We start from the raw sequence: 22,165 nt of genomic DNA on the forward strand, positions 1-22,165 counted from the left end.
AAATGTGCACCGCATGATACTAAACATCTGTTAGTACGTTATCATGAATGTGTGTGTGTGTGTGTGTGTGTGTGTGTGTGTGTGTGTGTGTGTGTGTGTGTGTGTGTGTGTGTGTGTGTGTGTGTGTGTGTGTGTGTGTGTGTGTGTGTGTGTGTGTGTGTGTGTGTGTGTGTGTTCGAGAAACACTGGACATGTGCATGTGTAAATGAATTGTACACATTCATTGACTGTGTTTCTTGTCTGTGTGTGTGGGTGGGCACAGCAGGTGTGTGTATTCATAGACTGTTTATAACCATACATCCATATTGTCCTGTGGAGCTTTCTCTCCTTTGCTGTCTATCTGTGGGAGGTAAAGCTGTTTGAACTGTGGGTCCTCTGTGTATCAATATGGGTTTTTGTGTGTGTGTACATACTTCTGCTACAACGGCACACCTCTGCAGGGCTCCAACCATCGTGTCAAGAGCAAAGTCATTGGGGACAACACACACACACACACACACACACACACACACACACACACACACACACACACACACACACACACACACACACACACACACACACACACACACACACACACACACACACACACACACACACACACACAGGCAAAGCGTCTAGCAGCAGTCAGCACAGTGGTTTATTTATAGATGCACACATCAAGCTACGTGCATCTCCTCCTCTCCACATGTAGCTCTGTGATGCACACAGCATTCTGAACATCCTGATCATCCCTCTTTCTCTGTGTCCATCTGAAAGCCTGAGGGAGAGAGGAAGGAAGGACGAGGTAAGGCATCAGTTTAAACAAGTACATGAGGCTGGATGATTTTAAATGGGGGGTAGTATCTGTTCAGGGTCCTGTTGGTTCTATTGCATCGGTACAGCAGTCCGTGCGGTAGCAGAGAGAACAGTCTATGACTTGGCTGACTGAGGTCTTTGACAATGTTTAGGGCCTTCCTCTGACACCGCCTAGTATAGAGGTCCTGGATGACAGGGAGCTTGGCCCCGTTGATGTACTGGGCCGTACTCACTACCCTCTGTAGCGCCTTGCGGTTGGATGCCAAGCAGTTGCCACACCAAGCGGTGATGCAGCCAGTCAAGATGCTCTCAATGGTGCAGCTGTAGAACTTTTTGAGGATCTGAGGGCCCATGCCAAATCTTTTCAGCCTCCTGAGGGGGAAGAGGAATTGTCGTGCCTTCTTCATGTCTGTGTTGGTGTGTGTGGACCATGATAATTCACCATGTAACCACCGAGGAACTTGACCTGCTCCACTACAGCCCTGTCGATGTGGATCAGCCCTCTGTTTCCTGTAGTCCACAATCAGCTCCTTTGTCTTACTGACATTGAGGGAGAGGTTGAGGGAGAGGTTGTTGTCCACCCTGCCAGGTCACTGACCTCCTCCCTATAAGCTGTCTCATCGTCATCGGTGATCAGGCCCACCACCGTGGTGTCGTCAGCAAACTTAATGATGGTGTTGGAGTCATGCGCGGCCACGGAGTACTGGGTGAACAGGGAGTACAGGAGGGGACTAAGCATGCACCCCTAAGAGGGCCCTGTGTTGAGTGACAGCGTGGCGGATGTGTTGTTGCCGTCAGGAAATCAGGATCCAGTTGCAGAGGGAGATGTTCAGACCTTCAGAACTTCAGGGTCTTGAGCTGAGTGATGAGCCTGGAGGCCACTATGGTGTTGAACGCTATGCTTTGGTCGATAGGAGAATGTCTCCTGAAAATGTTGCTCTTTTTTGGTACATAATGTTTCTGCCATCATTTCATATGACCGAAAATAGCTTCTGGACATCAGAACAGAAATTACTAAACTCGATTTGGATGAGGACTTCTATTTCAACGAATCAGAGGTGAAGGACATAATGCTCATCCCAGAGCAGGAATAAATCCCTGTCACTCGAAGGAGGCGGAGGTGGCGCTACAGAGGTCGACGTGTGGGATATTTAAGGAGACTGCGATGGCGAGTGGATAAGTCTTTGTCAACAACAGTTGGTGCGAGGTTCTGCTCGCCTGAGTTAGAATACCTATGTTCATCTATATTTTTTGTAGCTGTCTATTTACCACCACAAACCGATACTGGCACTAAAAGGCTTTGCATGGTCAGTCCGGCGTCTGAAGCGGCCATACAGCAATTACAACGATGCAGCCTCCACAGACGTTAGGGCTTTCACACTTTATGAGCTTAGCAGAGCAGAGCTATTGTGAAGGAAGTTGTCAAGGAAGTGAGTTTGTGTTTATAGGACGTACCACCCCCACCTACTGTCAACCAATCATGTCAATGCGGAGAGGTGCACGGCGATGCGGTACGGAGCTTGATTTTACCTCTGCATGCCTCCGGAGGCTTCACACTCTCCATTCAAAGCCTTCGACCACATTTTCAGATCAAGTATAAATTGGCTGTAAGACCGCCCTCAACGAGCCATATAGGGCCATAAGCCAACAAGAAAATGCTCATCCAGAGGCAGCGCTCCTAGTGGCCGATGATTTTAATGCAGGAAAACTGAAATCTGTTTTACTTCATTTCTACCAGTATGACACCTCTGCAACTACAGGGGGGAAAAACTCACCTTTACTCCACACACAGAGTCACATAGAAAGCTCTCCCTTGCCCTCCATTTGGCAAATCTGACCATAACTCTATCCTCCTGGTTCCTGCTTACAAGCAAAAACTCAAACAGCAAACACCATTGGCACGCTCAATTCAGAAGTGGTCCGATGAAGCGGACGCTAAGCTACAGGACTGTTTCACTAGCACAGATTGGAATATGTTCCAGGATTCATCCAATGGTATTTAGGAGTTTATCACGTCAGTCACTGACTTCATCAATAAGTGCATCGACAAGGCAGGCTGTAGCCCCCACAGGGACCATATGTGTATATCCTAACCAGAAGCCATGGATTACAGGCAACTTCCTCACTGAGCTAAAGGCTACAGCTGCCGCTTTCAAGGAGCGAGACTCAAACCCAGAAGCTTATAAGAAATCCCGCTATGCCCTCCGACGAACCATCAAACAGGCAAAGCGTCAATACAGGACTAAGATTTGTGTTCTTGGGCACAGGGAACATGGGGGTCTGCTTGAAACCTGTACATGTAGATATTACAGACTGGGTCAGAGAGATATTGAAAATGTCAGTAAAGACACTTGCCAGCTGGTCAGCGCATACTCTGAGTACGTGTCCTGGTAATCTGTCTGGCCCGCAGCCTTGTGAATGTTAACCTGTTTAAAGGTCTTACTTAAATCGGTTACGGAGAGCGAGATCACACAGTCGTCTGGAACAGCAGCTGCTCTCATGCATGGTTCAGTGTTGCTTGCCTCAAAGCGAGCATAGAAGGTATTTAGCTTGTTTGGCAGACTTGCATCACTGGGCAGCTCGCGGCTGCGTTTCCCTTTGTAATCCACTTTAGTTTGCAAGCCCTGTCACATCAGACGAGCGTCAGAGCCAGCGTAGTAGGAACCAATCTTAGTCCTGTATTGACACTTTGGCTGTTTGATGGCTCGTCGGAGGTCTGTCACTTTTCAAGAACCCCTGTAGCTAACTTTCTCCCTCAGGGAAATATTTCTCACTTTTGATACGACCTCCCCCTTTCGTCCTATGTTACTAGTTCTATTACTGAAACAATGACAGATTGCCACATTAAAACTGTTTATAAGGTGTCCTCTGTTTGGTAAAGTGTGTTTCTAGAACCCTTTCTCTGTATTTAACCTGTGTACTAACACTATCAGTCTCTGTCTCCTCCTCTCAGCGGGGTGTTCACCTTGGACAGACAGGGACACATCAACCTCTCCAGCTTCCTCTCCTCCTTTTGTCCCCATTCAGTACACAGAGCAACCCACGCACTGCAGCCTCCCAGTCTCCATAGACTAACACTGGAACACTCTCCCTTACATAGAGGAGCATAGAGTCCTTGGGAGATTTTAACACCACCAGATACAACTGTCTACTGTTTAAACTCCTGTAGGACAGTTCTTGTCTCAGGGATCACTGTGACTCTACATACCATTAATCCCCTCACTGATTTGTTCTGTATTTATGTTCATGTGGCCCAAATTGCCCTCTAACATGCTCCTAGATTTTCTCAAAAACAAGACTGGCGTCACATTCGTTACATTTACGTAACTCAAAGCAGAATTATATTATACAGATTAATTCTTTTGAAAGCTTCAAACACACATGCCTTACTGCTCAAAATGTATCTCATGGCACCATTCAAAATTCACTTGGCTGTCTTAGAGGACAAGCTTATTGCTCTTATACAAGCTGATTCCACGCTGGAGGAGGCTCACATTAACACACAGGCAGAGACGAGCGTCATAATGTTTGTTACAGGCAGCTAGCCGTTGGTTATGGCAGCCATTTTGACATGGCCAATGGGTTCCTTCCTACAACAAAGCAGTGGTGCTTCAGTGGTGCTTCAAATGAACTATTCCTATTCCACGACCTCTGGCACACGTCTACATTGTCGGCATGGGTTGAAATCCAGCCTACTGCCCTTTGATACAACCTTTCTCTCTTTCCCACTGGCATCCTCTGTCACCATCTGTTCAATAAAATAAATAAAAAAATCGCTTCAAAATGTTTTTAATTTAAGATGTTAAAGTGTCTCTCTTAATGTTGTGAGTAAATAAATAAATGACTAAATAAGTAAGTACGCAGACACAGTAAGACAGCCCCTGTGAGTCAGTGTCTGAATCCCAAGTGGCACCCTATACCCTACATAGTGCACTACGTTTGACGAGAGCCATATGGGCCCAGGTCAAAAGTAGTGCACTATGTGGGATAGGGTACAATTTGGGACGCAGCTAGTTAGAAGATGGTGTTGTGTTTGCTTAGCATAGCTAATGTCCCTGGGGGTTAGATACTGTGAGGCTTGTACATAAGCGTTGACATTAGACGCTGTCACAAGTGCTACGTCGACCCCTAGCTTCAGCAGAACACCAGATGGCAGAAGAGTCACCCGTAAAGTCAAACGTGTGTGTATATCACAGTGTGTGTGTGTTAAGATGACAGCAGCACCCTATGGAGATGAGTCCTGGGCCGGGTGAGCAGTAAGTGGAGAAACAATGGAAACCAGTTTCTTTGTTGTGCATGGATTATAAAATAAAATGTCTACATGTGTGTGTTCCAGAGAGAGAGCGGGAGAGAGAGAGAGACAGAGTATGTGTTTAGATCCGTATGTAATAAGATTTAATTGAACTACAGCATTCATCCAGGCTTTTGAAGAGTTTGGGAATCCCTGAAAAGAGTGTTCTCTGATGCTAGATACTGTTCCTTCCATTTGAAAAACATCCTTCTTGCTCTTGCACAGCTTTCACATTACTTCAGATAGTCTGACATCACAAGGGAAGGATCAAGGATCCTACAAAGCCCTACACATCTCCTCCTCCTCTCCTCTTGTCTCCTCTCCTCCCCTCACTTCTCCTCTGCTATTCACGACAGCCAAGCCTTCAAGTGTGACTCTCACACTCTGACAGATGATTAGAAGACCCAGACCTAGATCTCTGCCACAACATGGCCCTCCTCGGGCTATGGAGCGGTAAACATAGACACGCACACGCACGCGCACACACACACACACACACACACACACACACACACACACACACACACACACACACACACACACACACACACACACACACACACACACTTAGAAAAAAGGGTTCCAAAAGGGTTTCTGCGGCTGTCCCAACAGGAGAACCCTTTTTTGGTTCCAGGTAGAATTATTTTGGTTCCATGTAGAACCCTCTGTGGAAAGGCTTCTACATGGAACCCAAAAGGGTTCTACCTGGAATGAAAAGTTTTTCTTCAAAGTGTACTCTTATGGGAACAGCCAAGTAACACTTTTCAGTTCTAGATAGCACCTTTTTTCCTAAAAGTGTACATGCAGTTTCACTTCAAGCACTAAAAGAGGTCAAAACCATCAAAGCGTCTCATGTGTTTACATGTGGACGCACGCATGTGTGTGTGTGTGTGTATATGGGTGTGTGAATGTGTGTGTGTGTGTGTATGCATCATGTGAGAGACTTTCTTAGATTACAGGGACCAGTCTGTCACCTTGTGTTGGAAATGTGCATAGCAACCATCTCCGCGGGGGACTTGTGCTGAGAAAGATGAGCTGCCTGATAGAAATGAATGGATGGACCAGAGGGAAGGAAGAAAGTGAGGCTTGAAAGAGATGAGGGAGAAAACCAAAGTGAGGGAAAGAGATAAAACACTTAATGAGTGTTAGGGACATCGAGGGAAGCACTGCATAGGATGACATAGGGAAATAAAGTGGTCTGAGGAGGAGAGAGGCAGTGCTACATTTGTAAATTGGTAGGTGCCGGAACAAAAAGTAAGCCAAGAGAGGGATGACCTGGGGAGCTCTGAAGTACCAGAACACAGTACCAGAAATCATCTTTATAATAAAGCATTGAAGGCATTATCCTCGTGTGTGTGCTGCAGCAGAAAGTAAAGCAGCTTGCAGAAGTTGCACATATTTGAAGCCTCGAGTTCAGAATTCTTTGTTGGCCTTTTATAAGCGCATTTCATGCAACTCTACATCATTTCAGATGACTGGAGACTTTAGCAAAATCTTTTTTAACACCTCACAAATGATGGAGATGACATGCTATACTGACACTGACAAAAGTCTGAGATCGAAAAAAAACAACCTTGTCATGAATCCATCATTAGTGGGCCTAGGTAGGTGGAGACACATATTGTACAATATGAGGAGGAAATTACAGTCCTAAAAAAAGCTTCCCAGTTTCACTGACTCACCACATGCACAGTTCACTTAATGGCGATGGCCGATGTGCTCGTGCCAAAATCCTATCTCTCTGCGAAGACGTCTATGTTGGTTCGCTATTACAGGACTAGTCAAGACCCAGTGCACTTACTTTTGTGAAAACATTTGTTTTCACAAATGGGACAGGGCAACATCTCTTACAATTCCAACTATTGAATCCTGCAAGATACTGTTCTTAATTCTAAGCAGAGATGCTTCAAAAAATGTTGCCCGCGCTACAGACGTCTATATCAGCCAGGTCAGCGGAGTCAATCACCACCTTCCGGAGACACCTGAAACCCCACCTCTTTAAGGAATACCTAGGATAGGATAAAGTAATCCTTCTAACCCCCCCCCCCCCCCCCCTTAAAAGATTTAGATGCACTATTGTAAAGTGGTTGTTCCACTGGATATCATAAGGTGAATGCACCAATTTGTAAGTCGCTCTGGATAAGAGCGTCTGCTAAATGACTTAAATGTAATGTAAATGTATATCGGTCCACTAATACTAGTAAAAGCCCAGTGCACTACTTTTGTGATGATCTTTTCCCGCCAACTTTTTCAGGGGGTGCTGCAGCACCCTCAGCACCCCTACTTCCCGCGGCTATTGATCCTCTGTGGCTAAATTATAGGCTCCTGATGTAGTAACCTAAACGATATCACTTCTTTCTGATCACATAACTTTGGCAAATGTATTCAGATTCTCCGGGTGCTGCGGCACCTCCATCACCCATCGCGCGGCTATGATTCTATAAGGAAAATAAATGATGAAGTGCAACATTGGAGAGACGTTTTGCAGGCTCATGTCTATCAGAACAGAGAGAGATCATAGAAGGTGAATGTCATTCTAGTTCTGCGGGAGACAGCAATGGCCACGCATTGGTCTACAGGCTACAATGTTGCACAAACCATGAACCCGGGCCAGACCGACACAAATCCATTCGTAGAATATCAGGCACATTTTCACGTTACTTTTTTAGGCGGCGTGAGAATTACAGAGGAGGCAGCTTGAATTGTTCATGCCACCAGAGGTACCGGATCCTGGTAAATGGGTTCCAGAACGAAACAGTCCAAAAGTGAGAGGTGCCAGATCCTGTTCCCGGCAGGAACTGGCTCAAATTAAGCACTGGAGAGAGGAGGGGGAGAGAGCGGGACAGAGAGGGAGAGAGAGGTAGAGAGCGACAGACACAGAGAGAGTAGAGGGAGGGTGAGGAGCAGGAGGTAAAGAAATAGAGAAAGGAGATAGAGAGAGAAAGATGGCGATTGTGAAGGATCAAAGCATTAGCATGCATACATCTTTTGGCGCCCACACACTCCTCTACACCCTCCTTCTGTTCTCTTCTCTCCTTTGTTTCGCTCACTACCCCTCATTCTTTCCTAATCCATGTTTTTCTTTCATTAGAATGTCCTCTTCAGAATCCTATCTGTCAAATCCTTTTCTACATATTTTCTCTCTCTCTCTCTCTCTCTCAATTCAATTCAATTCAATGGGCTTTATTGGCATGGGAAACATATGTTTACATTGTGCAATAAACAATCAAAAATGAACAGTAAACATTACACTCACAAAAGTTCCAAAGGAATAGAGACATTTCAGATGGCATATTATGGCTAAAGTATCACGATGTGCAAATAGTTAAAATACAAAAATGCTGCTGTGATGGCACACTGTGTGTGGTATTTCACCCAATAGATATGGGAGTTTATCAAAAGTGGATGTATTTTCTAATTCTTGAAGGTGTCTGTGTAATCTCAGGGAAATATGTCACACATTTGGCAGGAAGTCAGGAAGTGCAGCTCAGTTTCCACCTCATTTTGTGGGCAGTGTGCTCATAGCCTGTCTTCTCTTGAGAGCCAGGTCTGCCTACAGCGCCTTCTCTCAATAGCAAGACTATGCTCACTGAGTTTGTACATAGTCAAAGCTTTCCTTCATTTTGGGTCAGTCACAGTGGTATTCTGCCACTGTGTACTCTCTGTTTAGGGCCAAATAACATTCTAGTTTGCTTTTTTGTTAATTCTTTCCAATGTGTCAAGTAATTATCTTTTTGTTTTCTCATGATTTGGTTGGGTCTAATTGTGTTGCTGTCCTGGGGCTCTGTGGGGTCTGTTTGTGTTTGTGAACAGAGCCCCAGGACCAGCTTGCTGAGGGGACTCTTCTCTAGGTTCATCTCTCTGTAGGTGGTGGCTTTGTTATGGAAGGTTTGGGAATCGCTCCCTTTTAGGTGGTTGTAGAATTTAATTGTAGAATTTAGTCTCTTTCCTGGATTTAGATCATTAGCTGGTATCGGCCTAATTCTACTCTGCATGCATTATTTGGTGTTTTACGTTGTACACTGAGGATATGACATTTAATTCCAAAATCATGGGCATTAATATGGAGTTGGTCCCTCCTATGCTGCTATAACAGCCTCCACTCTTCTGGGAAGGCTTTCCACTAGATGTTGGAACATTGCTGTGGGGACTTGCTTCCATTCAGCCACAAGAGCATTAGTGAGGTCAGGCACTGATGTTGGGCGATTGGGCCTGACTCGCAGTCGGTGTTCCAATTCATCCCAAAGGTGTTCGATGGGGTTGAGGTCAGGGATCTGGTGCAGGCCAGTCAAGTTCTTCCACACCGATCACAACAAACCATTTCTGTATGGACCTCATTTTGTGCACAGGGGCATTGTCATGTTGAAACAAGAAAGGGCCTTCCCCAAACTATTGCCACACAGTTGGAAGCACAGAATTGTCTAGAATGTCATTGTATGCTGTAGCGTTAAGATTTTCCTTCACTGGAACTAAGGGGCCTAGCCCGAAACATGAAAAACAGTCCCAAACCATTATTACTCCTCCACCAAACTTTACAGTTGGCACTATGCATTGGGGCAGGTAGCGTTCTCCTGGCATCCGCCAAACCCAGATTCGTCTGTCGGACTGCCAGATGGTGAAGCGTGATTCATCACTCCAGAGAACGCGTTTCCACTGCTCCAGAGTCCAATGGAGGCAAGTTTTACACCACTCCAGCCGACGCTTGGCATTGCTCATGGTGATCTTAGTCTTGTGTGCGGCTGCTCGACCATAGAAACCCATTTTATGAAGCTACCGATTAACAGTTATTGTGGTGACGTTGCTTCCAGAGGCAGTTTGGAACTTGGTAGTGAGTGTTGCCACCGAGGACAGATGATTTTTATGCGCTATGTGCTTCAGCACTCGGCGGTCCCGTTCGGTGAGCTTGTGTGGCCTACCACTTAGCGGCAGAGCCGTTGTTGCTCCTAGACGTTTCCACATCATAATAACAGCACTTACAGTTGACCGGGGCAGCTCTAGCAGGGCAGAAATGTGACAAACTGACTTGTTGGAAAGGTGGCATCCTATGACGGTGCCACGTTGAAAGTCACTGAGCTCTCCAGTAAGACCATTCTAATGCCAATGTTTGTCTATGGAGAATGAATGGCGGTGTGATCAATTTTATACACTTGTCTTCAACGGGTGTGGCTGAAATAGCCAAATCCACTCATTTGAAGGGGTGTCTACATACTTCTGTATATACAGTATAGTGTATTTAAAAATATATATATTTTAAAATGTAACCTTTATTTAACTAGGCAAGTCAGTTAAAGAACAAATTCTTATTTACATTGACGGCCTAGGAACAGTGGGTTAACTGCCTTGTTCAGGGGCAGAACGACAGATTTTTACCTTGTCAGTTCGGGGATCTAGCAACCTTTTAGTTACTGGCCCAACGCTCTAACCACTAGGCAACCTGCTGCCCCCATGTGTATATGTTGAAGAGGATGGGGCTCAAGCTGCATCACTGTCTCACCCCACAGCCCTGTGGAAAGAAATGTGTGTTTTTTGCCAATTCTAACCACACACCTGTTTGTGTACATGGATTTGACATTGTTGTATGTTTTTCCCCTAACACCACTTTCCATCAATGTGTATAGCAGACCCTCATGCCAAAATTGAGTCAAAAGCTTTTTAGAAATCAACAAAGCATGATAAGACTTTGCCTTTTTTTTTGGTTAGTTTGTTTGTCATTTAGGGTGTGTAGATGTATACGTGGTCTGTCGTATGGTCATTTGGTAAAAAGCCATTGGACATTTGCTCAGTACATAGTTTTTTTGGTTGGATAGGTTTCTCAATTTCTTTCTTAGGTTTATGCATTCTTCATCAATCCATTGGCCATTTCTCTCTCTCTCTCCCCTGTCTCTCTCTCTGCCTCCCCCCCCCTCCTCTCTCCCTATTCCTGATAGAATGAGACAGGGCTTGGTCTACATAATGACATCACCTCAGTAGTTTACTCTTAGGGGAAACTCAGCAACATTGTGTTAAACATGGTTTACAATGCAGCAGAGTAGATGAGCAACTCTGCATTGAACATCACATAGCCAAGAAGATATGGACAACACACACAGTCCATGTGTCTCAGCACACTAGTAGGAACATACTGTATGTGTTCACATATTATGCAAGTCAGTTCCTACATCTAACACAGTCCCATGCATTTACTCAGTACACATAACCAGTGCGAGCCAAGACATTCTGTTAGATGGGTGCAATAATGTATGTGTATTTTTGGTATTGTGAAGTCTCTATCTCTCTTTCTCTCTCTCCCTTTCTCTCGCGCCTCTCCTCTGTCTCTCCCTCCCTCTCTCTCCCACCCTTCTCTCCTCCCTTCTCTCACTATCCCCCCCTCTCTCTTCCCCCATCTCCTAAACCCTTCCCTCTCTCTATCTCTCTCATATTAACAAACAGGTGGGAGCTAACGAGTGCTTCGGGGTGAATCCGTTAGATCATCACTGCAGGTGCTATTCATAGAACCACTCCTCCTTTTCTTCATCGCTGCTTTAAAGTCCTCTTTTCCTCCCCCATACTCCTCCGAGAGAGACTCTAGACCATCTAGTGTGAGTGGGCTACTACCTCTTTCTTAACAGCCAGAAAGAGATGGATTTGAATGAGGTGTGTGTGTCTGTGTGCGTCTGTGTGTGTGTGTGTGTGTGTGTGCGTCTGTGTGTGTGTGTGTGTCTGTGTGCGTCTGTGTGTGTCTATGTGTGTGTGTGAATGCATGCAGGCGGACTTGATACACAACCAATGCCTATTCTGGAAACTGGAAACATGGATGGGTGTCCACCTCCTATTTATACAGAACCAACATCATACTGCCGTTTCTGTTGACTGTGGTTTGTGTGTTTCTATGCTGCAGCTATGTAGCATAAATACAACAATGCTGGTTGGAGGGTCAAATGGCACCCTATTCCCTATTCAGAAGAGTGTGCTACCTTTGACCAGGGCCCATAGGGAATGTCTCAGATGAGTTCTCTATGGGGCAATCTGAATACAACATGCTTGACAGTTTTCTCATCAGCTGTTCATTTTGTAACTAATGAATGTAGTTCACAAGAAAAGATGCCAAATCATTCGACAGTTGTCGGGTACGACAGTTGAACTAAACTCATGAGGCATTTCATTAAAAGTTATACTCTTCAAGAATCAATAGGTATACCATGAATTAAAAAGAAAACAAAAATGGATGTACCAATCGCTGATTGCGCCTTTATTTCCATATAGTATGACCACACAATTGCCACTTCCTTCCCCTTCCACTGAAGCCCGGTGCAAAATCAGTTACATCAAACGACTTTTGAAGCACTTCAGTCTTTGAAGTGAAGGAGCCAGTTAGCCTTGAGAGCAGACCCTTTCTTGCACCATATTCCCCAGTGTACAAAACATTAAGAACACCTTCTCTTTCCATGACATTGACTGATCAGGTGAATCCAAGTGAAAGCTATGATCCATTATTGATGTCACTTGTTAAATCCACTTTAAATCAGTGTAGATAAAGGGGAGGAGACAAGTTAAAGAAGGATTTTTAAGACATCAAATCAAAACTGTATTTGTCACATGCACCGAATACAACAGGTAGACCTTACCGTGAATGCTTACTTACAATGCAGTTCAAGAAAGACTTAAGAAAATATTTACCAAATAACTAATGTAAAAAATAATAAAAAGTAACAATAAAATAACAATAACGAGGCTATATACAGGGGATACCGGTACCGAGTCAATATGCGGGTGTACAGGTTAGTCGAGGTAATTTGTACATGTAGGTAGGGGTAAAGTGACTATGCATAGATAATAAACAGCGAGTAGCAGCAGTGTAAAAACAAATGGGGGGGGGGGGGGGGGGGGGGTGTCAATGTAAATAGTTTGGGTGCCCATTTGATTAATTGTTCAGCAGTCATATGGCTTGGGGGTAGAGGCTGTTAAGGAGCCTTTTGGTCTTAGACCAGTCTATGACTTGGGTGACTGGAGTCTTTTTGGGGCATTCCTCTGATACTGCCTAGTATATAGGTCCTGGATGGCTGGAAGCTTGGCCCCAGTGATGTACAGGGCCGTACTCACTACCCTCTGTAGTGCCTTACGGTCAGATGCTGAGCAGTTGCCATACCAGGCGGTGATACAACCGATCAGGATGCTCTTGATGGTGCAGCTGTAGAACTTTTTGAGGATCTGGGGACCCATGCCAAATCTTTTCAGTCTCCTGAGGGGGAAAAGGTGTTGTCGTGCCCTCTTCACGACTGTCTTGGTGTGTTTGGACCATGATAGTTCGTTGGTGATGTGGACACCAAAGAACTTGAATCTCTCGACCCGCTCCACTACAGCCCCGTTGATGTTAATGGGGGCCTGTTCGGCCCGCCTTTTCCTGTAGTCCACAATCAGCTCTTTTGACTTGCTCACATTGAGGGAGAGGTTGTTGTCCTGGCACAACACTGCCAGGTCTCTGACCTCCTCCCTAAAGGCTGTCTCATCGTTGTTGGTAATCAGGCCTACCACTGTTGTGTCGTCAGCAAACTTAACGATGGTGTTGGAGTTGTGTTTGGCCACGCGGTCGTGGGTGAACAGGGAGTACAGGAGGGGACTGAGCACGCACCCCTGAGGGGCCCCAGTGTTGAGGATCAGCGTGGCAGATGTGTTGTTGCCTACCCTTACCACCTGGGGGTGGCCCGTCAGGAAGTCCAGGATCCAGTTGCAGAGGGAGGTGTTTATTCCCAAGGTCCTTAGCTTAGTGATGAGCTTTGTGGGCACTAAGTTGTTGACCGCTGCGCTGTAGTCAATGAACAGCATTCTCACATAGGTGTTCCTTTTGTCCAGGTGGGAAAGGGCAGTGTGGAGTGCGATTGAGATTGCATCATCTATGGATCTGTTGGTCCGGTATGCGAATTGGAGTGGGTCTTGGGTATCTGGGATGATGCTGTTGATGTGAGTCATGACCAGCCTTTCAAAGCACTTCATGGCTACCGATGGGAGTGCTACAGGGCGGTAATCATTTAGGCAGGTTACCTTCGCTTCCTTGGGCACAGGGACTATGGTGGTCTGCTTGAAACATGTAGGTATTACAGACTCGGTCAGGGAGAGGTTGAAAATGTCAGTGAAGACACTTGCCAGTTGGTCCGCGCATGCTTTGAGTACACGTCCTGGTAATCCGCCTGGCCCCGCGGCTTTGTGAATGTTGACCTGTTTAAAGGTCTTGCTCACATCGGCTACCGAGAGCGTTATCACACAGTCATCCGGAACAGCTGGTGCTCTCATGCATGCTTCAGTGTTGCTTGCATTGAAGCGAGCATAAAAGGCATTTAGCTCATCTGGTAGGCTCGCGTCACTGGGCAGCTCACGGCTGGGTTTCCCTTTGTAGTCTGTAATAGTTTTCAACCCCTGCAACATCCGACGAGTGTCAGAGCCGGTGTAGTAGGATTTGATCTGAATCCTGTATTGACACTTTGCCTGTTTGATAGTTCGTCTGAGGGCGTAGTGGGATTTCTTAGAAGCGTCCGGATTAGTGTCCTGGTCCTTGAAAGCAGCAGCTCTAGCCTTTAACTCGATGCAGATGTTGCCTGTAATCCATGGCTTCTGGTTGGGATATGTACGTCTGTACGTTCCAGTCTGTACTAGCCAAACAGTCATGTAGCGTAGCATCCACGTCATCTGACCACTTCCGTATTGAGCGAGTCACTGGTACTTCCTGCTTTTGCTTGTAATCATGAATCAGGAGGATAGAATTATGGGCAGATTTGCCAAATGCAGGGCGAGGGAGAGGTGGTCTAGAGTTTTTTTCCTTCTCTGGTTGCAAATGTGACATGCTGGTAGAAATGAAGTAAAACGTATTTAAGTTTGCCTGCATTAAAGTCCCAGGCCACTAGGAGCGCCGCCTCTGGATGAGCATTTTCTTGTTTGCTTATGGCCTTATACAGCTGGTTGAGTGCGGTCTTAGCGCTAGCATCGGTTTGTGGTGGTAAATAGATGGTTACGAATAGTATAGATGAGAACTCTCTTGGTAGATAGTGTGGTCTACAGCTTATCATAAGGTACTCTACCTCAGGCGAGCAATACTTTGAGACTTCTTTAATATCAGACATCGCGCACCAGCTGTTATTGACAAATAGAAACACACCCCCGCCCCTCGTCTTACCAGACGTAGCTTCTCTGTCCTGCCGATGCATGGAAAATCCCGCCAGCTCTATATTATCTGTGTCGTCGTTCAGTCAGGACTCGGTGAAACACAAGATATTACCGTTTTAATATCCCGTTGGTAGGATAGTCTTGACTGTATATCATCCATTTTGTTTTCCAGTGATTGCACATTGGTCAATAGAACGGATGGTGGTGAAGGTTTACGCACTTGCCTACGAATTCTTAGAAGGCTGCCTTACCTCCTCCCCCTTTTTCTCCGTGTTTTCTTCACGCAAATGATGAGGATTTGGGCCCGTTCCCTAGAAAGCAGTATATCCTTTGCGTCGGACTAGTTAAAGAAAAAAATCTTTGTCTAGTTCGAGGTGAGTAATCGCTGTTCTGATGTCCAGAAGTTATTTTCGGTCATAAGAGGCGGTAGCAGCAACATTATGTACGAAATATGTTAAGTTATAAGTTACAAACAGCGCGAAAAAACGAACAAAATAGCACAGTTGGTTAGGAGCACCGTAAAACGTCAGCCATCGACCCCGGGGCCATTCAGAGTATCATGGATTGTGTGTGTGCCATTCAGAGGGTGAATGGGCAAGACAAAAGATTTAAGTGCCTTTGAAAATGGTATGGTAGTAGGTGCCAGGAGCACCGGTTTGTGTCCAGAACTGCAACGCTGTTGGGTTTTTCCACACTAAACAGTTTCCTGTGTGTGTCAAGAATGGTCCACCACCCTAAGGATATCCCGCCAACTTGATACAACTATGGGAAGCACTAGATTCTACACCTTGTAGAGTCAATACCGACGAATAGAGGCTGTTCTGAGAGGGGGGAGCAATTCAATATTAGGAAGGTGTTCTTAATGTTTTGTACACTCAGGTTATTGCACTAGTTTTGACCATGGCCCATAGGCAATGTCTCAGATTTGTTTTCTCTGGGGCAACCAGAATACAATTAGATTTACAGTTTTCTCATCAGCTGTTCATTTTGTAACTAATCAATTAAGTTTACAAGAAAAGATGCCAAATCATTTGACAGTTGTCGGGTACGACAGTTGAACTAAACTCATGAGGCATTTAAAAGTTATATTCTTCAAGAATCATTGGGTATATCATTAATTTAAGTCCAAAAAATGTATGTACCAATCGCTGATTGCCCCTTTATTTCCATAAAGTATGACCTTCCAATTGCCACTTACTTCCTCTTCCACTGAAGCCCGGTACAAAATCAGATACATCAAAACGACTCTTTAAGCGCTTCAGTCTTTCAAGTGAAGGAGCCAGTTAGCCTTGAGAGCAGACACTTTGTGCCCCCACAGCACGTCTACCATGTTACACACTGCTGGACCAGGAGAGAAGAGAGAGAGAGAGTGTGTCTGTGCGTCCGTGTGCATGTGCATTTCAGTGTGTCTATGTGTGTGAGTGTGTGTGTGTGTGTGATAAGTTTATGTGTGTGTGTGTGTGTCTTTTCACACCAGGATTATTCTGCCTGGAAGGAGGAGAGGTTAGAAGAGATAGAGATGGAGCAGCTTAGCTTCCATTTTCCATTCTGAAGTTCTCATCCCAGTCAAAAGGATGGGAATCCTGTGTAATCCCTTGTTTATTAACGGGACTGATAAGAAATGTTCTCACGTTCTAGGAGAGAGAAAGATGGAAATACAAAAAAATGCCCAGAGAAAGCGAGAGACAGAGAGCGAGCAAGAGCGAGACAGAGAGAGAGAGAGAGAAGGAGAGAGAGAGAGAGAGAGAGGGAGAGAGAGAGAGGGAGAGAGAGAGAGGGAGAGAGAGAGTGACAGCGAGACAGAGAGAGAGAGAGAGAGAGAGAGAGAGAGAGAGAGAGAGAGAGAGAGAGAGAGAGAGAGAGAGAGAGAGAGAGAGAGAGAGATAAAGAGAAGAGAGGCGGAAGAAAGGAGAGCGTCAGCCCGTTTGTTTTAGAGAATAGAGTGTAATGAGATGCTAATGTAACAACAGAAGACTGGATGCCCTCTGGGGTGCTGTACAGTAGCAGGCCGTTTACTCTCCCACTCACTTCCACCGACAGACGAGAGAAGAAGGAGAGGAAGGATGGAGAAAGAGAGGAGAGGGGACCCTGGAGGAGTGTTGGAGAGAGGGATGAGTGTTGGAGGAGTGTAAAAATAGCTGGATGGCTTGGTTGTAGGAGTGGAGGAGTATGGTTGAAGAAAGGAGGGCTAAAGGAGGCCAAAGGAGGCTCAGGTCAAAAGTAGTGCGCTATAAAGGGAATAGGGTGCCATTTGGGATACAGCCTGAGTGTGTCGGGTAGAGAATGGTATAATGTGTGTAGGAGGCGAATGCCCCAGATATGTACTACTGTTTTCTCCGACTACAGTGGTACAAACACACATTAAACTCCAGCTCTCATGACACCCCATTGGGGTATGCTGGCCCTGCGTCCCAAATGCCGCCATATTTCCTACATAGTGCACTACTTTCGACCAGAGCACTGTGGGCCCTATAGGGAATAGCGTGCCATTCGGGAATGTAGCCTGCATGTCTAGTGGCTGAGCTCAAATTCGGACTCAACCGCTAATACGCTGCAAACTGCATTTTTATTTACTGCTGTTTCTCCGACAGTCTGCGGCTGTACAAAAACACATTATTATCAAGTCCACTCTCCAACTCTCCGAACACCCTGGGATATAGCTACATCGATCCCAACCATTAACCCTATGTGGTACCATAACTAACTGCTGGCCCTAAAATGTCCCTGATTTGAACAAAAACACATTCAACTGTCATAACCCAGGTGTAACGGACGTCACGCTGCTTGCTTAGCGAGTACCGCTTTCTCCTGATTTGGCTCACACCAAGGCTCGAACCCAGGACCTCTGCTTTGCTTGCGTGACCGCACTCCCGGAGCGTCTTCCCAGTCAGCGCCACCGAAAAATGTACCATTTGTTACTGCAAGTGAGGACATTTTAGGTTGCGGAGTACATTTCACACATCCCCATGTGCTACACATGAGATATACAGTGGCTAGTTACATCTGATACCTAAACTGAATTCTACACTGTACTGAGGTGAACCCTGCTTACTGTCTAACTCGATAGCCCTACAGTTTCTCTCACTGCAGTTGAACAAAAACACATTTGTCCACTCCAACTGTCATAACACCCCACGGGATATATACAGTTGTCTTGTGGCTAAACTCAAAATCAACCTCTTACCCTAAACTGTAGCTACTAATGTTAGCCCTGCTATTAAAACCCCATGAACTATATAGTCCACTGTATAGCTAACGACTAAAATCAACTTCTAACCCTATGATAATGCTAAAACTCTATAAACTTGCTACGCTAGCTCTGCCCACAGGCTCCGCGTGCACAGCTGGTGCACGGTCTCAGTAACGTGTTAGATATACTGTAAAGCTAATGGCAAAAATCCCCCTCTTACCTCATGATAATGCTAAAACTGCTAACTCTGCTAACCCACTACGCTAGTCCTTGTTGCAGGCTCTATGGGCAGTGGGCACAGCATTAGCAATAGCGTAGAGTGCTAGCGGCTGAGTGGGCTAATTGCATTTCCTTGTGTTAATTAGGCCGATTAATTAGGAAATACATGTGAGGGTTTATAGAATATAGAGGGACCTGAGAAGGAGAGGAGGTAGAGGAGGGAGGGGAGGCGAGGAGAAGAAGAAGGGAGAGGAGATGGGGGGATGAGAGGAGGGAGAGGAGTGGAGGAGAGGAGGAGAGGGGGGATGAGAGGAGAGGAGGGGGGGGGGATGCGAGTAGAGGAGGGAGAAAGGGATCAGAGGGAAGGAGAGGAGAGGAGAGGAAAGGAAAGGAGAGGAGAAGAGGAGAGGGAGAGGAGAGGAGAGGAGAAGAAGGGAGATGAGAGGGAGGATGAGAGGAGCGGAGGAAGAGGGGTGGATGAGAGGAGGGGAGGAAGAGGGGGGATGAGAGGAGAGGAAAGGAGAGGGGGGATGAGAGGAGGGCAGCGGAGGAGAGGAGGGAGAGGGGGGATGAGGGGAGGGGAGGGGAGGGGTGGGGAAGAGTAGAGGAGGGGAGGGGAGGGGAGGGGAGAGGAGGAAGTACAGACAGAGCAATGAACAAAGAGGTCTCTGCACTGAGGCCATGTTCGAATATGTAGGATTGGATTTATTGTGTATTGAAAGGGGACAAGGGAAAGGGTGATTGAAATATTGGAAATGATTGGTCAATATGCTGCCCACTCACCTCCACTAGCAGGAAGCAGGGTACGATGTAGGTGCTGGTCTTCTGTAGGTCTCTGTCTCCTATATTCCTCATTGTGCCTTCTTCCTGGTTTCTCTTTTGTTTCTCTTCTGTTAGCTGGACTGATGCACCTGTAGAATCATAACCTTTAGCAACAGCCACAGAAAAGTATTGCTGTGCCAAATTGCTCCAGTTTAGTCCATTACGGAACCATTTTGAGTTCTTAAAAAAAATAAGTTTTATCACACACAAGCACACGGACACACACACACACACACACACACACACACACACACACACACACACACACACACACACACACACACACACACACACACACACACACACACACACACACACACACGCACAAATATGGTTCCATTTGGGACGCAGACACAGTTTTCAGACACAGTCAGTCAGACCCAGTCAGTCAGATGCAGTTTTCAGACACAGTCAGTCAGACACGGTCAGTCAGACACAGTCAGTCAGACACAGTCAGTCAGTCAGACACAGTCAGTCAGACACAGTTTTCAGACACAGTCAGTCAGATACAGTCAGATACATTTTTCAGACACAGTCAGTCAGACACGGTCAGTCAGACACAGTCAGTCAGACACAGTCAGTCAGTCAGACACAGTCAGTCAGTCAGACACAGTTTTCAGACACAGTCAGTCAAACACAGTCAGATACATTTTTCAGACACGGTCAGTCAGATATAGTTTTCAGACACGGTCAGTCAGATACAGTTTTCAGACACAGTCAGTCAGACACAGTTTTCAGACACAGTCAGTCAGACACAGTTTTCAGACACAGTCAGATACAGTTTTCAGACACAGTCAGATACAGTTTTCAGACACAGTCAGTCAAACACAGTCAGATACATTTTTCAGACACAGTCAGTCAGACACAGTTTTCAGACAGTCAGTCAAACACAGTCAGATACATTTTTCAGACACAGTCAGTCAGATACAGTTTTCAGACAGTCAGTCAAACACAGTCAGATACAGTTTTCAGACACAGTCAGTCAGACACAGTTTTCAGACACAGTCAGTCAGACACAGTCAGTCAGACACAGTTTTCAGACAGTTTTCAGACACAGTCAGTCAGATGCAGTTTTCAGACACGGTCAGTCAGATACAGTTTTCAGACACAGTCAGTCAGACACAGTCAGTCAGACACAGTCAGTCAGACACAGTCAGTCAGATGCAGGTTTCAGACACGGTTAGTCAGACACAGTCAGTCAGATACAGTCAGTCAGTCAAACACAGTCAGACACAGTCAGTCAGATACAGTTTTCAGACAGTCAGTCAGACACAGTCAGATACAGTTTTCAGACACAGTCAGTCAGACACGGTCAGTCAGACACAGTCAGTCAGACACAGTCAGTCAGACACGGTCAGTCAGACACGGTCAGTCAGACACAGTTTTCAGACAGTCAATCAGACACAGTTTTCAGACACAGTCAGTCAGACGCAGTCAGTCAGACACAGCATGGGAATAGGATATACATAAGAGAGACAGGGAGAGACGGTTAAAAAGAGATGAATGAAAGAGAGATTTAACATTGAACAACAACAATCCCAAATTGAAGTCAACCCAGGGATCCCCCACAGGACAGCTAAAGAAAAGAGAACATATACTACAGAACGGCATTAGATAAGAAGGCTTCCTTCCACCTACCCACAAGCAGATACCCATGGGGAAAGAACTGTAGGCTCCAAGGACTATGGATACTATTCCATCAAAGTCAAAAGTACATTTCTCACCACGCAGCAGCAAAAAAGCCTGTCTGAGTTGATTTGCAGTTGAAGTGTTTGATTCACACAGTCAATATTATTCTGGGTAGTGCATAAACCCCAAATATGAATTCCGATACAGAGCGAGAATAATGCATTTTTTACTTGAAAAGCAGTTTCAAGGTTTGATTGACAGCCGTTAGTCCCTTCTGTATACTCTTCTTAGAAAGCCTCCTTTGGCTCACCCTTTCCTCGCCTATGTCCCAAATGGCACCCTATTCCCTACATAGTGCACTACTTAGGGAATGGGGTGCCATTTGGGATGCGGCCCTGATCTTATGCCTTTCTGAACAGAATCCTGAATTGAGATACACTACCGTTCAAAAGTTTGGTGTCACTTAGAATTTAAAATAACATCAAATTGATCAGAAATACAGTGTAGACATTGTTAATATTGTAAATGACTATTGTAGCTGGAAACAACAGATTTTTTATGGAATATCTACATAGGTGTACAGAGGCCCATTATCAGCAACCATCACTCCTGTGTTCCAATGGCACGTTGTGTTAGCTAATCCATGTTTATCATTTTAAAAGGCTAATTGATCATTAGAAAACCCTTTTGCAATTATGTTAGCACAGCTGAAAACTGTTGTTCTGATTAAAGAAGCAAAAAAACTGGCCTTCTTTAGACTAGTTGAGTATCTGGAGCATCAGCATTTGGGGGTTCGATTACAGGCTCAAAATGGCAAGAAACAAAGAATGTTCTTCTGAAACTTGTCAGTCTATTCCTGTTCTGAGAAATGAAGGCTATTCCATGCGAGAAATTGCCAAGAAACTGAAGATCTCGTACAACGCTGTGTACTACTCCCTTCACAGAACAGCGCAAACTGTCTCTAACAGTTTGCACAACTGAGCAAGAGGACAAGTACATTAGAGTGTCTAGTTTGAGAAACAGACACCTCACAAGTCCTCAACTGGCAGCTTCATTAAATAGTACCCGCAAAACACCAGTCT

At 45.6% G+C, this 22,165-nt stretch overlaps 1 protein-coding gene across 1 annotated transcript in view; it reads right to left on the reverse strand.

Moving 5' to 3' along the window:
- The window catches only part of plppr2b (phospholipid phosphatase related 2b), a 51,488-nt gene that overhangs the window by 23,513 nt on the left and 5,810 nt on the right, over positions 1 to 22,165 (reverse strand). Inside the window, exon 4 of the mRNA XM_038978481.1 lies at positions 19,416 to 19,543. Coding sequence (XP_038834409.1) covers positions 19,416 to 19,487 — 72 coding nt within the window. The 5' untranslated portion in view covers positions 19,488 to 19,543. The remainder of the gene's footprint in view (positions 1 to 19,415; positions 19,544 to 22,165) is intronic.

Source organism: Salvelinus namaycush, chromosome 39, assembly GCF_016432855.1.
Source record: "Salvelinus namaycush isolate Seneca chromosome 39, SaNama_1.0, whole genome shotgun sequence".
Taxonomy (NCBI): Eukaryota; Metazoa; Chordata; class Actinopteri; order Salmoniformes; family Salmonidae; genus Salvelinus; species Salvelinus namaycush.